Source organism: Halyomorpha halys, unplaced genomic scaffold (genome assembly GCF_000696795.3).
Source record: "Halyomorpha halys isolate HHAL.00 unplaced genomic scaffold, Hhal_1.1 Scaffold1462.1, whole genome shotgun sequence".
Lineage (NCBI taxonomy): Eukaryota > Metazoa > Arthropoda > Insecta > Hemiptera > Pentatomidae > Halyomorpha > Halyomorpha halys.
The window spans coordinates 362,370-380,801 of record NW_027107297.1 but is presented as its reverse complement, the minus strand read 5'-3'; the positions used below and the strand labels follow the sequence as shown (position 1 = coordinate 380,801).

The 18,432-nt window shown below is 29.9% G+C and overlaps 2 protein-coding genes across 11 annotated transcripts in view; both read left to right on the top strand.

The window, feature by feature from the left end:
- The first annotated feature begins 1,319 nt into the window (after window positions 1-1,319).
- Window positions 1,320-10,870, top strand: LOC106689770 (uncharacterized). Of its 10 annotated transcripts, none has more exons than XM_014434939.3 (6): window positions 1,320-1,669; window positions 1,777-1,813; window positions 1,889-2,000; window positions 5,715-7,197; window positions 7,606-7,692; window positions 8,460-10,870. In XM_014434939.3, exons 3-6 carry the CDS (start codon window positions 1,891-1,893, stop codon window positions 8,526-8,528), a joined length of 1,749 nt encoding a protein of 582 aa, XP_014290425.1. In that variant the 5' UTR covers window positions 1,320-1,669; window positions 1,777-1,813; window positions 1,889-1,890; the 3' UTR covers window positions 8,529-10,870. The 10 variants fall into 10 exon arrangements, with proteins under 10 accessions (XP_014290425.1, XP_014290423.1, XP_014290420.1 ...); XM_014434937.3 differs by having other exon boundaries at window positions 1,884-2,000; XM_014434934.3 differs by lacking the exon at window positions 1,777-1,813 and having other exon boundaries at window positions 1,320-1,726; window positions 1,884-2,000; window positions 8,460-8,537; window positions 9,151-10,870.
- A 4,065-nt stretch (window positions 10,871-14,935) lies between these two features.
- Window positions 14,936-18,432, top strand: part of barc (RRM1_TatSF1_like and RRM2_TatSF1_like domain-containing protein barc) — a 140,274-nt gene continuing 136,777 nt past the window's right edge. The window contains exons 1-4 of the mRNA XM_014434924.3: window positions 14,936-15,198; window positions 15,274-15,399; window positions 15,901-16,151; window positions 18,213-18,372. Of these exons, the coding sequence (XP_014290410.1) occupies window positions 15,069-15,198; window positions 15,274-15,399; window positions 15,901-16,151; window positions 18,213-18,372 (667 nt within the window). The 5' untranslated portion in view covers window positions 14,936-15,068. The remainder of the gene's footprint in view (window positions 15,199-15,273; window positions 15,400-15,900; window positions 16,152-18,212; window positions 18,373-18,432) is intronic.

Sequence of the window (18,432 nt, the reverse complement as noted above, 5' to 3'; positions counted from 1 at the left end):
GTATGACGCAATAACAATGACAAAATTTATTGAATAGATACAAAACGGCTCTATAACAATTTGCTAACTGGAATTAGAGAAACACTTTCTGGTGTCCGCGAACTAATATCGCTGTGTAATATTGATTTCCTACATCCTAATTTTTTTTTTCAATATGTACAAGACTTGAATCTAAATATATATACATACAACTTGGTTTTTCCCTAGCAAAATTGCATTATAAAGGAGTGGGCTACATCTATGGAAGTCGGGGGAGGGAGGGATCACAATATTGACCCCGGAGCCGCTGTTCGCGACGTACAGGGAACGGATAAGGACCGTTCCACTGCGTACAGTGTAATGTCTAATACCATGATCTAATATATCAATATTTTCGGACGTTAATGTCAAAAGGCATCTAACATTTTCACTTATTTATGATGTTACGAAACATTTCTGTTTTATAATTTTATAGTTCAAATATTACATTTATAAATATATACCTACAATTTTGCACAATAGATCAATACGTAGTAACTAGTTAATAAACAATGTAATTCAATTGTGTTTAATAACTCCGCGACTCAAATTACAAAAACACAAATCTGCACAGTTACAACTCGACTTATTTTGAGCAGATTATTCTGAAAATATTCCGATCCGGGTAGGGGGGTAGTCCTTCCAAACTTAGTTATTTACAGATATAATTTTCCCTTTCACCTCCTTACATATTGCTAATTTCTTCGAATAGAAGCACATCTGACAAAAAAAGTTTTAATTTTATTTAGAATTGGACGTATTCCAAAGATAGCATCGTAGACAATCATTACGGAGGTCGTCCTACTGACTTTCCTTATGTTTGTAGAGTTGTTTCAAATTTACTCCAGTCTACGGTACAATATGAATATCTCAAACACAAAATAAAATACACTTTTTTTGTCAGATGCGCCACTATTCAAGCAAAGCTGCGATATGAAATAAAGTATTACGATTGTGAAACAAATATGTAGCTGTGTGCGCCTGGTTTGACTCAGAAACGGAAAGTTGTTCGGAACCAAAATTACTTATGTAGGGTAGATGTATGTCTGAGGTTTGAAAATAGCAGTTGTTCTTATTCTCATTGAAATAGTCTGAACTAGCTTAGATGCCAAATTTTTACAAAATATTTTTAATCTTATTTATTTGTAATAATTAACCATATCTCATTGATTACACTAATAAACAATGGATAAAAATAAAACATGAAAAAATTTTTTTATTAACAAACTGAAAATGTTTTTGTTTTTCCATCATTGTTATGACAAAAGTAAAAACGTTTTGACTATCGTTGATATTTGTTATAAAAACCATGGAAGCGCGAAAAAATAGTAAAAATGCTTTTTTTATCTCACCAATAAATAGAAATGTTGTAAAGATAATCCTGAATATTCAAATTTGAAACGAGTGATAAGTTCAAATCAAAATAGGATGGATGGCAAGTGAAAGTTGAGTGATAAGGGCACCAAACCTGGTTTTTACTATTAAGATGAAGTTATGATAAAGTTTTATCAACGTGCAAATTGTGTTTGCTTTATTCCTGTATAAAACATTAACAAAACAAAATATAATTATTTTTTACTTATTGTGTTGGCAGCCATACTATTAACCGGTAAAACAGTTACAGGGAGTAGTTTAAATTTGTTTACTTGAGGTGAAGTTGTAAACATTAACATTTTATCTATTATATTGAGTAACTGTACTTGTTTCAGTAAGTAATTTTAATTACTGCAGTTTTATTTTATTTTTTGTGACTTTCAGTTCATTAATGAAGACTTAAAGAAATTTTTAAAAAAAAGTCAGTTTTCATTTTATCTGTTTGAATGGTTTGGACCTAAACTATTTATTATTATTAATTTTATTATTAGTTTAGATATGTCCGGTGTGATTCCTGGTTGTGATAGTGATGAAGAAGTCTTTTGGGGCCCAGTTACTGCAAAAGAATTGGAAATTATGTGGCGAAGGAGGATGACAGATAAAAAAAAGTGAGAAAGGTTTTAATTTGTTGTAATATTATAGTAGTCAGTAACATAACTGTGCTTTTGCTTATATTTTTTTGTTTTGGAGATAATATTTTGAAATTTTATCATTCTTGATACAAAATTTACTTTAACTTTATCATCACTTTTTACTTAGTATGAATGCACTTAAGGTATATATAAATTTGAACCAACACTTCTGAAATATGGCCATCGGAATTCTAAAAAAGCATCCACTGCTAAATATTTAAGGAAATTCATACGACTTATTTTATCTCTAAGCAAAATGGTATTTACTTTAAAAGAAAATGAGAAATATCCAGCATTGAGGAGTTGCTCCTCTTTGCTGTAATGAGACTTGTGTAAGCTCGACAATTTGGTATAATTATATCAAAGCTTTGATAGTGGCTCTGATAAAGAATAAAAAAAAGCTTTGATTTCATTTTGAATTGGACATATTCAAATGATACCATAGACTAAGATTATTTTCTCTTCTCCAGTCCTCCTTCAAACTGTCTCAAAGCTTGTTAGGTTCTCACAAGGTAATCTAAGTCTAGGGTACAATCTATGGAATACATAATAAACAACTTATTTTTGTCAGATATGCCACTATCAAAGCTAACCAGTGATATCTACTTTTCAAGTGGTTAGTTTACCTAATAACCACTTTTAAGAAATTAATTTAGATTTAATTAATCAAAAATACTTTATCAGTCAAATTATTGCATTTTTATTATTTTGCAAATTAAAAAAAAATAATTGTATAAATATTTTAAGAAATGATTAATTTACAGTTAACGACTCAAAATTATGAATTTAAGTTGGTGTAATGTTAAAATTTTATTGTTTGTCAGGTCATGATTTAATCCTACTTCATTCATAATACCGTCAGCTCTCAGTAATTCGAACTACAAGGAAATGGGGAATCACTTTGAGTTACCCATAGTTCTAGTCTAGAATAGTTATAGAGGTTAGCTTATTGACATTTTAAGTTATAGAGGTGATATGTTAATTTGTTATTCAATGGTTTAAGGGGAATATAATCGAGATAAAGAGACAAAATATGAAGGCATTTTTATCAAGCATTTACATTTATGATTATGGTATTGCATTTAAATATATAAGTACATTTATAATTTATTTTATAATTATAATTAAATCTAACAATATCAGATTTTTTTCATATGCATAGTTCATACATTCATTTTGTCCTCAACATCAAACTCAATAAAAAATCAAATTAATATAGAATTAAAATCACTTAAAAATTTCATGAAAAATATCTGCCTGGTTTATATTTTTAATTTATTTTTTGGACCTTCTTTTTTTATTTTGTGTAATTGTGTTTTCTGGAAAGTATGGAGGTTTATATTGAATACGTAAATACTTATATTTTAAGATTGATGATTTTACATTTGAGAATAAAATTTGTGGGATGACCTGCTGTTGAAATATTGGGGTATCCAGGAAATTCATTTTTTACATGGGTAAACAAAAGTAGTTGAGAAAATATGATGAATTTTATGACTATGTCTACTCTACAACCAACTTTGAGTCAAATGGGATGAGCCATTTTTCTGAACATAGGTGAGTCAAGGAAAATATCTTTACATTAGTGAAAGTAGTTGATGGAATCTGCTAAAATTTATATTAAACTATTTCTATACAAATACCCAATGTCCTCAAACTTTAGGCCAAATCAGACCAGTCATTTTTGGAAAAAAAAAAAAAAATACATTTGCACATGCTCAAGAGAAAGTAGTGGGTGGTATCTGATAAAATGGATGCTGGATCATTTTTAAACTAATTCCTAACTTTGCTCTAAATATGGGCTAAACTAGACAAGTAATATTCAAAACATAGGTATGTTGAAGTAAATAAATTTGTGTATACATAAGTAAATGTACATGATGAAATTGATTTGGGACTACCAAGATACTAACTTGCAATCCCTGAAAATGTCATTGAAACCAGATTAATGGTTTAATTGATTATACCTAAACACTACTTTGGCTACTGACAGACAGAAACCAAATTTGTTCTTTTATGTCTAAAACTAAAATTCAAGTGATAATTTTTGATTGTAAGAATGAACATTTTTTTTATTTCCTGTAGGGAAAGTGGGGGTGAGATGCAGTATTTGACCTGAATCCTTACCATCTAGTTCTCTTTTTAACAAGCACGATTGGGATAGTTTGCTAGAAATTAGATAGAAGATTGAAGTACTGTTTCTTGAATAATGTTTGTAAAGGAGATGATTTGTTCATGATCAAGCTCAACCGCCAGATTGTTTCCCAATTAAGGATACCCACTTTATGAGGCTGGGTGGGTGCTGAAAGGTTACCCGAACTCACAGGGTTCTCTTACGGCCAGAGTAACAAGAATAAATGATAATCTGCTACAGTTGGATTCGAATCTGTATCCTTGAAGTTAGGAGCATTGTGCTTTACTTACTGAGTCACCCTGCTCCCCCAGATAGATGATTACTGAAGGTTAATTGTTTTCATTAAACAATGGTGGTGGTACTTCTGTTTTATCTTAGCTCCTATGCCAGGTGTCAAAAATTGTGTACTGGCCTTCTTTAATTAATTATTGAAGCCATTGTTTAAACAATAATTAAGATAGTTTTTGAATAGTTTGTTAACATGATAGTTATTAAAATGATCGCATCTTTAAAAAATTTACAACATGAAGAAACTGCCTCACTTATATATATATATATATATATATATATATATATATATATACATACCAATTATTTTGTCACTATAGAAAACAATTGAAGATCTACCTTGCCTCAATAGACTGATTTGGTCAGACATATTAGACATAGTGCTCTGTCAGACATTTAAGAAAAATAAAATTTTGCTGCCATTATTAAACATCCCAGTACCATCTCACGTAATCGATAACATAGCTAATTTAATAACAGACTTGTTAATGACCAGTTTCATACTCCAGGGCCCTGTTTCATAATAAAGTACAAACTAATACTATTAGCCTTTTCGATTTAACTTAATACAATTACACTGACTTGTACAATAGTAACTTCTACTTTAGTACTTTTTAACTCCTGTAATGTCACTAATAGTCCTCCCTATTATGAAAAAAATAAATATTAGTGCAATTAACTCGTTATTTCTATACTTGTATTTTGAACTAATACTATTAGCTTTCATTTTGAAACAGGGCCCTGGTGTCATAGATGTTCTCAATAGAATAAGACCTATTTCTCCTTCTAATCACAGGTGCTGATCCGCAGCATCTTTTGCCATTTAAATTTGGACTATTAGTTATGGAATAGCTCAATAAGGATTCATGACCATTGAGTCTTGCTCTCCTTGTTGAATTCATTATAGACGTAGTGTATTTAATTTTATTGTTTTGGTTAAAAGATATGTTAAAATACAATGAAAAGTTAATTCTGCCCCTGTATTCAAAATTATCTGTCCAGTCCACCACTTAATTAATTAAATTCCAATTTAGTCCACTCATTTTCATTTATAACGAGTAATAAATCAATTTTTTTCTTTATGGATAATATTTAGTTCCATCTAAATTATCCTGATAACTAATCAATTGTTTACTGCATTCCATTTTTAGCTGCTTCATTGTCATATTTATTGTTTCTTAAAAGTTATCAACATATTAAGGAAATTTGATTTGAAACAGTTATTTCATTCTATGATATCATATTAAATTGATTAATTTTCATTCCAGATCCAGTCCTGTTGAAAAGTTCATAAAAAATCAAGAAAGACTAAACAAATCATCTGATCAAAATATGTGTAGTATGGGCAGCAATTGTTCTGTGCAAGAGGTACCATTTTTGCAATACTTCAGAAATTCCAGCTGTAACCAGAAAACATTATGTAATGAAAATAACATTGAATACCATACAGAAGATTCTAAACATGAGTCTGTTGGAAACAGATCTAATTTACCCTTCCTTGAAACAAGCACAGTAATTAACCAAGATCTTAAAGGAATTCAAAATAATATCAATTTGTTTGATGACAAATACAATAATGATGATATTTGCAGTCAGATAATCCGTGATAAATATGAAGAATTAGTAAGGAATGAACCTGGATCTTCGAATCAATTTCATGATTCGACAGGGAATCCTGTGTTAATTAAAAATTTTGATTTAGTTCACTTTAAGTCTGAAGACCTTGGTCCCGTTGGAGAGGGAATAGAAACTTATGGTGTTTCTTCTACAGATTGTAATGTAAATAGTTCATGTGACTGTTCAAATAATGACTGTAATGTCAATGTAGAATGCATTATAAGTCATGATTCACCAGATGTTCAACAAGATGGTTTGAAGTTTGAGAGTTTCGGATCATTTAATTCTGTTACTTTAGAAGGTCAGTTAAAACAAAGTAATCTTGAATCAACTTCAAGTCAAGAGTCATTGAACCAATCAAATATTGAAAACATTCCACCCAAAGAACTAAATGATAGTTGTGTAAAAAATATTGCCCCTTTTAGAAAGACCAATGCTAGGGTCCGTGGGCTAGATGGTGCTAATGTTCTCCAAGAATTACCAATAGAAATTCTGGATGATTCCATGATTTCTACTTGTGGTTTAAAAATTGATCACATTTATAAAGTAGGTTATGATTATGCTAGAGAGTCTTCGGATGAAATGTCTTTTATTTCTCTGAATAACGAAGAGGATAGCAGCATTTCAACTTCAAACAGCCAGTGTTCTTCAATGATCCAAAGTTTGCCTGAAACAAACAATAAAGAGAAAGGAGAACCACCCTTATCTGTACAAAGTAATCAGAATTGCATAAAAAGTAAAATTCCAATATCAAGTCATGTTACTATTTTAAAACCAGCAAGCTTTCATCATGCTCCTTTCACTGTCAACGAAAAGTGGTTGAGTGATCTAAAACGGAAGAAAATACCCAAACCAAAGAAACCTGATTACATGGTAAGCCCAGCCAAACTAGGAAGCATTCTTAAAAATCGTAACCAACCTATGTCAATTGATAAACCAGCCCTTGCAGATGTAGAAACGATTATACAATCTAAAATTAAAAGTTCTACAACAAAGCCAATACCTGGGAGTTCAATGACATTAGTTACTCCTAGAAAACAGTTTAAATATATTAAAAGTCCAATATCTGAATACATTAGGACAGGAAAAAGAATATCTACTGCTAAAACTCTTCCAGTCCTCCGTTCATCAGATGTAAGTTGATAATATAATTCATCTAACCATTTTATTATATTATGCTGTATTAAGACTCATTTTAAAGTTGTTTTTTCCAAATGAGATTTGTTTTAATTTACATTCCTTGCACACCCAACAATCGAGGTAATGCTAATCGAAAACATATACTCTAATTAGTTTTGTTTCATAATATTATTTAATCAGATTTTTATACTTTCCCATTTGCTCTTGTTGATTTTTAATATTTTGGAGTCTACACAATGTAAGGTATCTCTATTGCCTTATTTTATCTTGATATATTCATTTGATGGAGAGTAATTTATATGTGACAGAAATCATCTGCATGCTATGTTGTAATTCCTCGAGTTATACCTCTCTTACATTTCATTATTGATCTAAATATATATAAGGTATCATATATTTCAGAAGACTCATGTTCCAATTACTGGTAAGCAGATTCTTGTTCAGAAACTACCTTCTAAAATTCATTCAAGTGCTGAAAAATTGATCATGGTAAGTATTTTTTAGTAAGAAATTATAAATTTAAGAACATTCAGTGTGTGTGCGTGTGTGGGTACATACATATGTACTGTGTGTTTTATATATAAAGTTATACCTGGATTAATAAAAATTGAATGATCAACTTCAATAAAATATTTATTTAAAGAATAATGTACTACTTATGTTTATTAAGGGGCTTCAACGGATATGATGGTTAAAATAATGTTTGCATACTTTCATTTCTTTAACTATCATGCCTATATATCTATATTTTACTTTTCAGAATTCTTTTTTATTAATATTGATTTTAGGTCATGAAAGATGATAATTACATGTTATGTTTATGCAGTCCTGTCAATTTTTTTTTCCATGTCAGTAAATATCATCAAAATGATATTTACCAATTTTGTTTACTTCTTCATATTTCTAAGATAATGGATTGATTACTATGTTATTAGAAGTACAATTAAATGTTATTGAAATTATTCAATTATTATGTTTTCAAAAATTACTATCAGCCACTCTTGCTAGATTTTTCTGGCCTGATGCAATTATTTGTCCCAATAAATAGGTAAAACTTGGTATTGTTCCATTATATAAAAATGTCATAACACAATTGATATTTTAAAAAAATCCAATATCCTAATTAATACTTATTAAATGAAGTCAATAGGATTTTAACAAATTTTATGATTTAAACTATTGCTACCATAAACCTTTTTAATGAAATTTAAAAATCTAAAATATTAACTGATTTTACTGTTTTAATTCTATTTCAGAAACCTTGTTCTTCTTCATCAGTTTTGAAACCAGCAGAAAATAATGTTTGTATCCCAAAAAAATCTTGAAGCATCAAGGTATTATTTAGGAAAATTAATACCCTATTTTAATGCAATAAGGCAGTTTGGACTAATTTTTGAGGGAGATTAATTTTTTTTTTGGGTCAAATACAAAAATTCGTCATTGAAAATGATAAACTATCAACATTCAATAGTTTATCTTGTTACTAGTGTTAGAAATATATCTTTACAAGATTTAAGATTTTTTGAAGCTGATATTTTTTTATTTTTATATAATATTCCAACACAATACACATGCATGTATCAACCTATTTATAATTAATTCTTTAAAATTTAATGAGTATCTTCTTTGCTAAGCTTAGAAGGACATGTGTTACAAATTTGTATTACATGTATTAACATCATTATTCTAATTACTTGTGTATTACTAGTGTCATCATTGTTATTCTTAAATTTGTTCACATGATTCTTATCATTCATTCATGTGTTAATTGATTCATTAATTTGGAATACAATGTGTTTTACCTCCCCCCTTCCTAGTTAATTGAAAACAGGAATACTTAAGATTTTATCTTAATGTATAATAAATAATCTCCAAAACTAAAAGTAGTTTATATAATTGGTTTTAATAAATTTTAAAGAGATAAATAGTTCTGATCCACCATTTTAGATTGAGTTGACAATTAAAAAAAAAAAATACTTGGAGATACCAATGTCGTAATGCTGATGGATGTAAGAAAAAGAAGTTTAACAGATACATCAGTCACTTGTCTGAAGAACTAGAGGTTTCAGTTTAGAAGGACTATAGTAATATTATTTGACAATATTTTGATACTTTACTAAGAAATTAATTATATTCCTGTGATATATTAGTGCAAATATTTGTCGATTATTCCATTTGTAAAATAAATTTGTTTATAATTGTTATACCAGGTCATTCAAAAAGTCCTGTCGTTTTTTTGGGGGAAATTATAAATAAATAAATATTTTCAAATAATCACCTTTAGTCATCAAAATATCCACTGTTACAGTCGGTAACCTTCTCCCAACGAGATGGTAAAGCCCAAATTCCTTCCTTAAAAAACTGTTGATTTTTACTGCAAAAATAAGTGGTCAGTTCGTGAATTAGGTTGTCACGGTCTTGAAAACATTTTTGTCTCAGATTGTTGTCGAGATCTCTGAATAGGTGATAATCAGTGGGTGACAGGTCAGGGGAATATGATGGGTGAGGCAAAACTTCCCAGCCTATTTCTGTCAATTTTTCCCTGGTCAATTTGGCGGTGTGTGGTCGAGCGTTGTCTTGAAGAAGCAAAGGTCTTCTTCTGTTGACTAAGCAGGGATCAAAAGTCTTAAGCTTGGATTGGCAATGGTCCAGTATATTGCAGTATACTTCTGCAGTGATGGTTTGCCCTTGATTCAGAATCTCAAAATGCACTATACCTTTGGCTGTCCAGAAAACAATGAGCAAAACTTTCTTTGGATGGAGATCTGGTTTTGGAAATTGTTTAGGTTTCTCATCTGCCGACAACCACTGATATGATCGTCTGAAGTTGTTGTACAACACCCATTTCTCATCACAGGTGATGATTCGATTCAAAAAGGGTTCGACTTTCAAGCGGGAAGTTAACGAAGATGCAGTTGTTAAGCGAACAAGCATATTGGCATCTGAAAGCTTATGAGGAATCCATTTATCCAGTTTTTTCACTTTTCCCAGTTCTTTAAGGTAATTCCAGGCAGTGGTGGCTGAGATATTAAGTTGAGAGGCTATCTCTGACAACTTTGACGCGGATCCAACTCTACTACTCTTCGAACGTCCTCCTTATCAACTACAGTTGGTCGACCTGAGCGTGCCTCGTCTTCTAGTGTCTCGTCGCCTCCACGAAATTTTGAAAACCAAAATTGTGCCTTCCGCTCAGACAGCACATCTTCCCCAAACACGGAGCATATTTTTCTAGCAGTTTCGGCAGCTTTTGAGCCAAGTTTAAACTCATAGAGCAAAATCGACCGAATTTGAGTTTCAACTGGAATCATTTTAACTAGACAGTTGGATGGTGACTGCATTAAATTAATCCTCCTTAGCCTCCTATTCATAAAGTATAAACATTTGTGTTTACATGGATAAAAGTTGTATTGAACGGAATTAATTAGCAAACACTCTAGAATCAAAATAAACAACGAACAAACGAAAAACGACAGGACTTTTTGAATGCCCTGGTATATAGGCTTGAAAATATTTAGTAAAATATTATTTTACATGAATTGTTGTTTTATACTATTTAATTTATTAGATATAAATATTTGTAGATTTATAACTAATTGAGAATATATTGTAATGAGGGAATGTTATCTTACACCTTGTATTAAATAAATATATATATACCTGTTTTAAATATTTACCATTAGCAAACTCTGAAATAACGTTAAACCTTGTAGAAAGTCTGAATGGTGATTATTATCTGTAGCCCCTGTGAATAAGTGCTTAAGTTGAAAATACCTTATTTTCAAGTGAGCAGTTTAATATTTTGGATGACTTCCATGAATGAATGAAAAATGGATGTATGAAATCCATCACAGGAATTTTGAAATTTCCCCCTGCACTTTAGTTTCTGTTTAAGCTGGTCATTTCTGTTTCTAGTCCAGTTAATCACATACAGATGAGTTTATTGAAAGGCATTATACATTTTAAGAGTTGTTTTTAGAGCACTAGTCGGAAACACTGTGGTGTGCAAGTTCACATACTGTTTCCATGTTAAGGAAGAATCATAGAAATAAAACCATTAATTATAAACTATAGGTAGGTTATAATTTATCAGTCTTCCTGAAACTCACAAATTATGACATATATACTTACAATCTTAAAAATTACTTTAGTCTATTATTAAAAGTGAAAGTAGGTACCATTTTTGGTTACCTCCTTTGTAATTGGTGCTAAAATCAAAGGATGATCAATAAGGATTGCCACAAACTTTAATTGTGATTAAAGTTGTTGATTCCTCCATCTTGAAGTATGAAAGCAATTTTAATAATTTTGAAATTCTATGTGTTTAAGAATCAAGTATCATTTTTAATTATTAATTTATATCTTTCTATCTTAGTTGAAATTTTCAAAAATGTTTCAGCAAATAACTTTGAACCAGAAATTGTAGATACTTCAACAAAACAATACTCTTTTTTTTTGTTTTTTTTTCTTCGGCTAAGACTCCCATTGGAGTCCTATACTGCCTAACCATGGTTGGGGGTCAAAGTTTTTCATTTTGTAGGACCGCCACTCAATGAAAAAAGTCAACACCCCAGGCTGGATTCGAACCGGCACCGCTAATAGACATCAAATTGGTAAGACTCTGTCTTAACCACTGAGCTACAGGCGGCCCAACCAATACTCATTTGTGGTCTTAAATATACCAATGTTTATTTTATTGTCTAATAGTTGTTAATTTTCCTCATGCATTAATAAAATAATAATTTCAAAAATATATTCTTAATTTAGATTTATTTTCGTCTATATTCATGTTGATTACAAATTCTAGTTTTGATAAATTTTTTCCTACTTTTATTTCAAGAGAAAGTATATATTATGTTATAAAAAATTGTTTTCAAACAAAAAATTTTTTTTATTTCACTTTGATGTTTTAGTGGCTATTTTCTTCTATTATGACAACCTTAAATTTCATCAACTATTGATTTCCATGTGTTGATGATTAATATTAGAAACTGGTGCAGATCTTGCTGGATCCCAACCTGGGATTCCCTGACCTCTTCTATGATATAATTTAGGAATGAGTAATTCTACATCAACTTAATACAGTTTTAAATCTTACCATCTCAGTTTTGTATATGCTATGTATCTCAACCTTTCTTAGCTTTTGCTGAAAACTGAATTTGACACCATTTTTTCAAATGATCATACTGGGGTTCTCCCACTTACCTACTTCTACCAAAATGGTTCTGCCCCCAAAAAACAGGTTAGGAACCACTCAACTCAAAAGATTTAAATATTTTCTTTTTATATCTCTTTATTTGTATTTTCTTTAATATTTCTTTTCTTATCTATTTGTTACTATTACCCTTTACATTTACTATTTACTACCTTTAATTTTTCTTATTATATCTTACTTTTTTACATTTTATACCCCTGTTATTTTACACTTATGTTTTTGTTTTCCTTATGTAACTATGTGTTTGTATCTTTTTTAGCCCTGAAGAAGCCCTGCAACATGGGACGAAACGTTGGCTCATTAAAATAGTGTAGTTCTACTATTTGAGTTTTTTTGACAGCACCCGGACCATATTCCTTTCATTAATAAAATAGTAATTCATTACTGAAGGAAACTTTGTATTCAAGTAAAAAATTGTTCTCAGAAACGAAAAGTTGGACTTGCATTATGTTTTACAAATTAAGGCACAAATTTGGCTCTGGGCCTGTATATAGTCAAATTTGTGTTCAGACAAAAATTGATCGAAAGGTTCCTCAGATTTTAATGAAATTTTCTGATTGTAAAAGTTAATCCCATTTTGATTTCATTATATTCTGTCTACTACTTTGCTTATGCATAGGTAAATGTATTTTACTCAGCATACCTGTATTTTGAAAACAGGAAGTCTAATTAGGACCAAATCAGGAGGAAAGTTAGGTAGTAGTGTCAAAAGGAGGTATTAATTTCAGTTGATTCTATCCACTACTTTTTCTTACCTATGTGAAAAATTTCTCTCTAGATACTATTTGTAACTATGGACTGGAAGATTTTATTCCAATCAAAAAAATATTAATCTTGAAATACAGGTTATAATATAAGCAAAAAAAAAAGAGAATTTCGAAAACAAAAATTATACAAATAACATGAAGAAAACAGTAAGTAGTGAGGAAAGTTTACTGACTCATTTTACTAATTTACTATGTATATTAATATTCACTGACTCCTTAGGAAGCGAAATCTCTGAAGGGGATATTCACACTTCAGTTTGTAATTTTTGTGCTCAGTTAACTTTCTGGGCTTTTTAACGCCACCGAAAGATGTTATGTATAAGAAGTTAGCTTTCAGTGGACCAAAACATTTTATTGTGATCTTTATTCATTCAAATAACGCATTTAGGAATATTACATTCGTACAATCAAAGTATTCACAAGATATGGTACATATTTATATAGGGGGTTTGCCTGATGAATGAAGTAGTTGGTGTGGCTCTTGAGCGGTGTCGCTACAATAGGTTTCGTATTCCAACGATTTTAGGACCAATATCAAACTGTTAGAATTTTTTTCTGACTAGGATAATCTTTAAGTTCAGTTTTTGAAGGTCCAAACCAACGGGGTGGCATGACCGTAGTAAAATTGAAGTCAAGGAGTGGGGAGTTAGCCATGTCTCCGGAGCGCAGTTTTACGTTGACGTAAGTAGGGATTTTTCACATTAATGCCATCATTTATAAAACCGTCCTTTTAATAGAAAATGATAACTCAATAGAAGTTGTAGTAAATGCTATTTCATATAATTAGGTAGATCAACAATGACAATTCATCAAGTCGTTCACGAGAAATTCGTGCTTAGGTCACTGCTATATTTAAACTGACACATACAGTGTAGATAGGATCCCAAAATATATTTACTGTTGTAAAAAGTAGGCTCTGGATATAAAAGTTAATAAACTAATTGTTCATTGCGGTTTCTTTAGGAAAATATAGATAAATAAACAATTGTTTCTGATGTGATGGTGAAAGTAATTTATTAAAAAATCATTGATTAAAACAATAATATAACATATACCTTCTTTCTCTTCACCTCTTTGGTCTTTAATTTAATGTAAAATTGAATCATTTAAATCAGGTTATATTGTTTTCCAATTTAAAATAAGAGGAAATACGATCTTAGCAATAGAACTCTGCTGCTTTCTACTTTTTTTATGCTTTAATAGTTAACAGGTTTGATTTTTTACTTTCTCTGTGGTGGTTGTGAAAAACTCGGTAAGTCGAAATACTCAAAAATTTGGGTTACCTAGGTTTAAATCATTCTTGGCACGTCTTTTGTTGTGTTAAATTGGTTAAGTCTAGTTGCTTTCCATTGAGAATTTCATCAGGACTGGAAAACAAGCCCTAATATTGATGTTTTTCAGCTCTGATAAAGGCTTGAATCGAAACATCGGTACAAATAAATAAGTTTTACTTTTTTGTGTATCTTAGCTGAACGCACCCCCGACCATCTTCTCCTCATATCAACTAATAACACCTCATTTAGGGTTCATTGTTGGAAAAAACCTATTATCTCAATTTAAGATTGAACGTCTCATATAATGTTGATGTTTTGATAAATTAATTTTTTTTATTTTAATAAATTACAACAAATCCTTTGATTAATTTTCTAATCTTGCATTTTTCTATTTTTAAAGGAAACATTTAGTTCATAGAAAAAGTTGCTCTTAGCATTTAGCAAGTGATTGCTCTTTACAAGATTATGTAGGTTTTTTAACCTTACATGTATGTATACTATAACAGTTTAACTTCAATAAATGAAATTAATTTGATATTGAATGCTTTGTTATTTGAATAGGATTTTTATTTCAATGAGATATTCACACCAAAGAGCTCAAATTACTTTATTATGCTAATGGCTGACGACATAGTTAAATTACCAGAAGAAAAATCTAATAACCCTGATAATACAGATAGTGATTCTAAGGCTTTTGACAAGTCTTCTTTACGTTATGAGGATGGCAAATGTTTCTATAAAGGTTCTAGCAAAATAATAATTAATTCGTTCATTTAATATCCCCAATCAAAGATTTCATTTTAGGATTTGATTTCAGATCCTGTGTCTGGGGTGGATTACGAATGGAAAGAAAGTTCTAAAGAATGGGTGACTAATACTAATTCTGATACTAATGATTATGTTTTTGATGGAGAAACCTATGTTTATACTGACAAAAAAACAAGTAATTACTAATTTTGATTTCATTAGCAATATTTCTTTATGGAAACTATTTTATGGGGAATAGGTACAGTGTTATTTGTAGTGCTAGATATACCTGTATTCAGAAGTTTTTAGAATTGGTAGGATTTTGATTGTGAATTAATTAATGACTATTTTGGAAAGAAATAGTTAATGGTTATTATTTTTTTGTGGATCCATTGAAGGTTTATCTATGACCTAATATTCATTTACATTATATTTTTTCTAGTTTCTCAATTGGAACCCTTTAAATAGGACCAGTGCCACTTATGTTCATGGCCATGTTTAACTATGATAATAAGATAATAGCAATCTTAGATCTTATAGTAAAGATCTAAAGATTCATAGTAGAACTACTCTGTGTGTATGGAATCCTACCTATATTTCAATTTAAGCTATTTTAATATTTTCTTTAAATAATAAAACTTTTGTATACTGTATTAAACAATTTTATTTTCTTGCTTATCATACAATGTTTTTCTAGATGCCAGTTACAGATGGGATAAGAATGATAATAAATGGGTACAAAATGAAGGTATTACGCTAACTAAATCTAAAATTAAAAGTAATGAAAACGATGAAGAAGTAGATACTGATGATGAAGAAAAAGAAGTAATACGACAGGATATGTCCAAAGGTACTTATGGTACAGATGGAAATACGCTCACTTATACTGATCCCAATGATGGATCAGTTTATGTTTGGGACAAAGAGAAAAATGCTTGGTTTCCTAAGGTAGGTTTATTTAAAAAGAAATGATATTTAGAAGTTTTAATAAATAATTATATTATAATATTTATATTTCTGGTAACACTACACTAGTTTTACTAAATTACTTACAAAATTTACTTTAGGAAATACTTTAATTAATTTAACATATATTTCATTTATGTGGTGTCCAACTGCTCATTTTCATTTTATGACGAGGTTTATGATCTTTTTGTGTCTTATATCATCCATTGAAGGAACTGTAATTTTGTTAATTAGAATTAATTTTAGGACTAGAGACTGAAGTATCTGGGATCCATACAGTAACAGGCCAAGAGCTATCATATTTAAAGCTTGGCCAAGAGCTTTAAATATGATACAGGTCATGTGTTCCTCTTTTCTTTTAAATTTAAACAAATGCGATTCCATCAAAAATCTTTACAATCTACTATATGTAATGGCATTTAAATATTGTATTCTGACAATTAATTTCAGAACAGTATCTAAATCAAGGTATTAATATTGGTGTAATACTAGAAAATAATGTGCAGCATTTTTCTTGTCTAATTGTGCTGCATATGGACTAAACAGGGGTTTAGAAATGGCATTATCATTGTTTTCTTAGATAAAAAATCAAACCAATTATATTTTGTACATTTTACATTTTAAAAATAATAGCTAGATAATGCAAACACCTTTCTACTGTTCAAGGGTGAATTAATATTTAACTTCTGAATACTTTTTCAGAAACATCATATTTATTCCAGTTGAATTTATACAGCATTTTTTATTGAACAAATTATATAGCATATAAACATTATATTAATTAATTTGATATAACAATAATGACATAAGGAAGGAACAAACCCATTTCATAACATTTAAGCTAACTAAATTCATAATAAACTTTATTGTAACCACAGAAATCAGTAGGTAATGCACTGGATTCCTAACTCCTGGGGACATGTTCAAAAAATGGACTTGGTAAATAATTTATTTGTTCTATATGATCGGTTGTGGATTGACTCTGTTGTCTGAAGATCCTGTTGGACCCAGCCTGTTTACTGTTGTACCCAACATCTCTAAAGTGGGTACCTGGTCCTTTGTAGGATTAGGGGATTAACCTTACTATTAGAAACTTATCCAGTACCTATGACCCTTTACAGGTTGGAATGGTACTATATGTTGTTTTGATTTTTTAAAAGATGGCCTCCAGTGCTGGCTTCACTTTATCTAATGTCTATGGCTTGGTTGGTTGTCTGGCCTATGTTGCTACATCTGGTAGACTTTTACTTTGTCATGGACTCAAACTCTCCTATTACATTCTTCTTGTCCTTATGTAACATCATGAGTATTTGGTTTTTAAATGAGTACACTTAAAAATTAAGTTACCTGTTTAATAATGGATTTTATAGATGTCTTTAACTATTCTTCTTTTACTGTAGTATTATTTTAATAAAACAGATTTGTTTACTAGTAATTTCTTTCATTACCATAATTCTACCACCATAATTCTACATTACCATGTTATCAATTACAAATATTCATTTAGAAAAATTACTTACAAACTGCGTATTAATCAAATTTTATTAATGGTTAATAGTTAATGTTGATAAAAAGAAAAGCAAACAAAAACAGATGTTATGAGTTTGCTTTTCTGCACTGTGTCTCATTTAGTTTATATTTGCTCCTGGAGTTTTCAACTGGTGTTATTGTTAGAAGGCATTGGAAAATCGCAGAAATAATCTGTTTTTTATTTTTTTTTTGGCTGGGAGTCATTGTTTCCCTATGCTTATTCATCTGCACCTTAGCATCAATTCTTTAAAATATTTTTAAATTCATTAATTGAATCTGATACTGTACATTTTCTTTAGATACTAGTAAATTATTGAATCCTTAGGATAAATTCTACAAGTGATTTAATATTACTTATTACAAAAATATTGTAACATTCCTATATATGGAACCTTCTTTTCTAATTAGGTTGATTACCTCTTTCTAGGCCAAGATTACTTGTTGATATTATACTTAAATAAGTTAAGGTAATCACTTATATATTATGTTTTTTTTTTCATCTATTTATTGTAGGTTGATGAAGATTTTCTTGCACGCTACCAGTTAAGTTATGGATTCTCAAATCCAGATACACAAGAAAAAAATGAACCTCCAGTGAAAGAGGATTCAAAAAGCAGCATTGAATCTAAACCTAATGAAGCAGAAGCTCTCAAAAGAAAAGCTCAAGAACCAGGTTTGTATTAATGTAGAAAAAAAGGTTTAATGACTGTTTAAGGGTTCCTAATAAGTTTTG

Excerpts from the sequence above, each read along its gene's own strand:
- LOC106689770 (XM_067045567.1), top strand. The coding sequence starts at position 1,891 with ATGTCCGGTGTGATTCCTGGTTGTGATAGTGATGAAGAAGTCTTTTGG. Across the intron at positions 2,001-5,714 it reads AGGATGACAGATAAAAAAAA|ATCCAGTCCTGTTGAAAAGT; the intron begins GTGAGAAAGGTT and ends TTTTCATTCCAG. Across the intron at positions 7,198-7,605 it reads CAGTCCTCCGTTCATCAGAT|AAGACTCATGTTCCAATTAC; the intron begins GTAAGTTGATAA and ends CATATATTTCAG.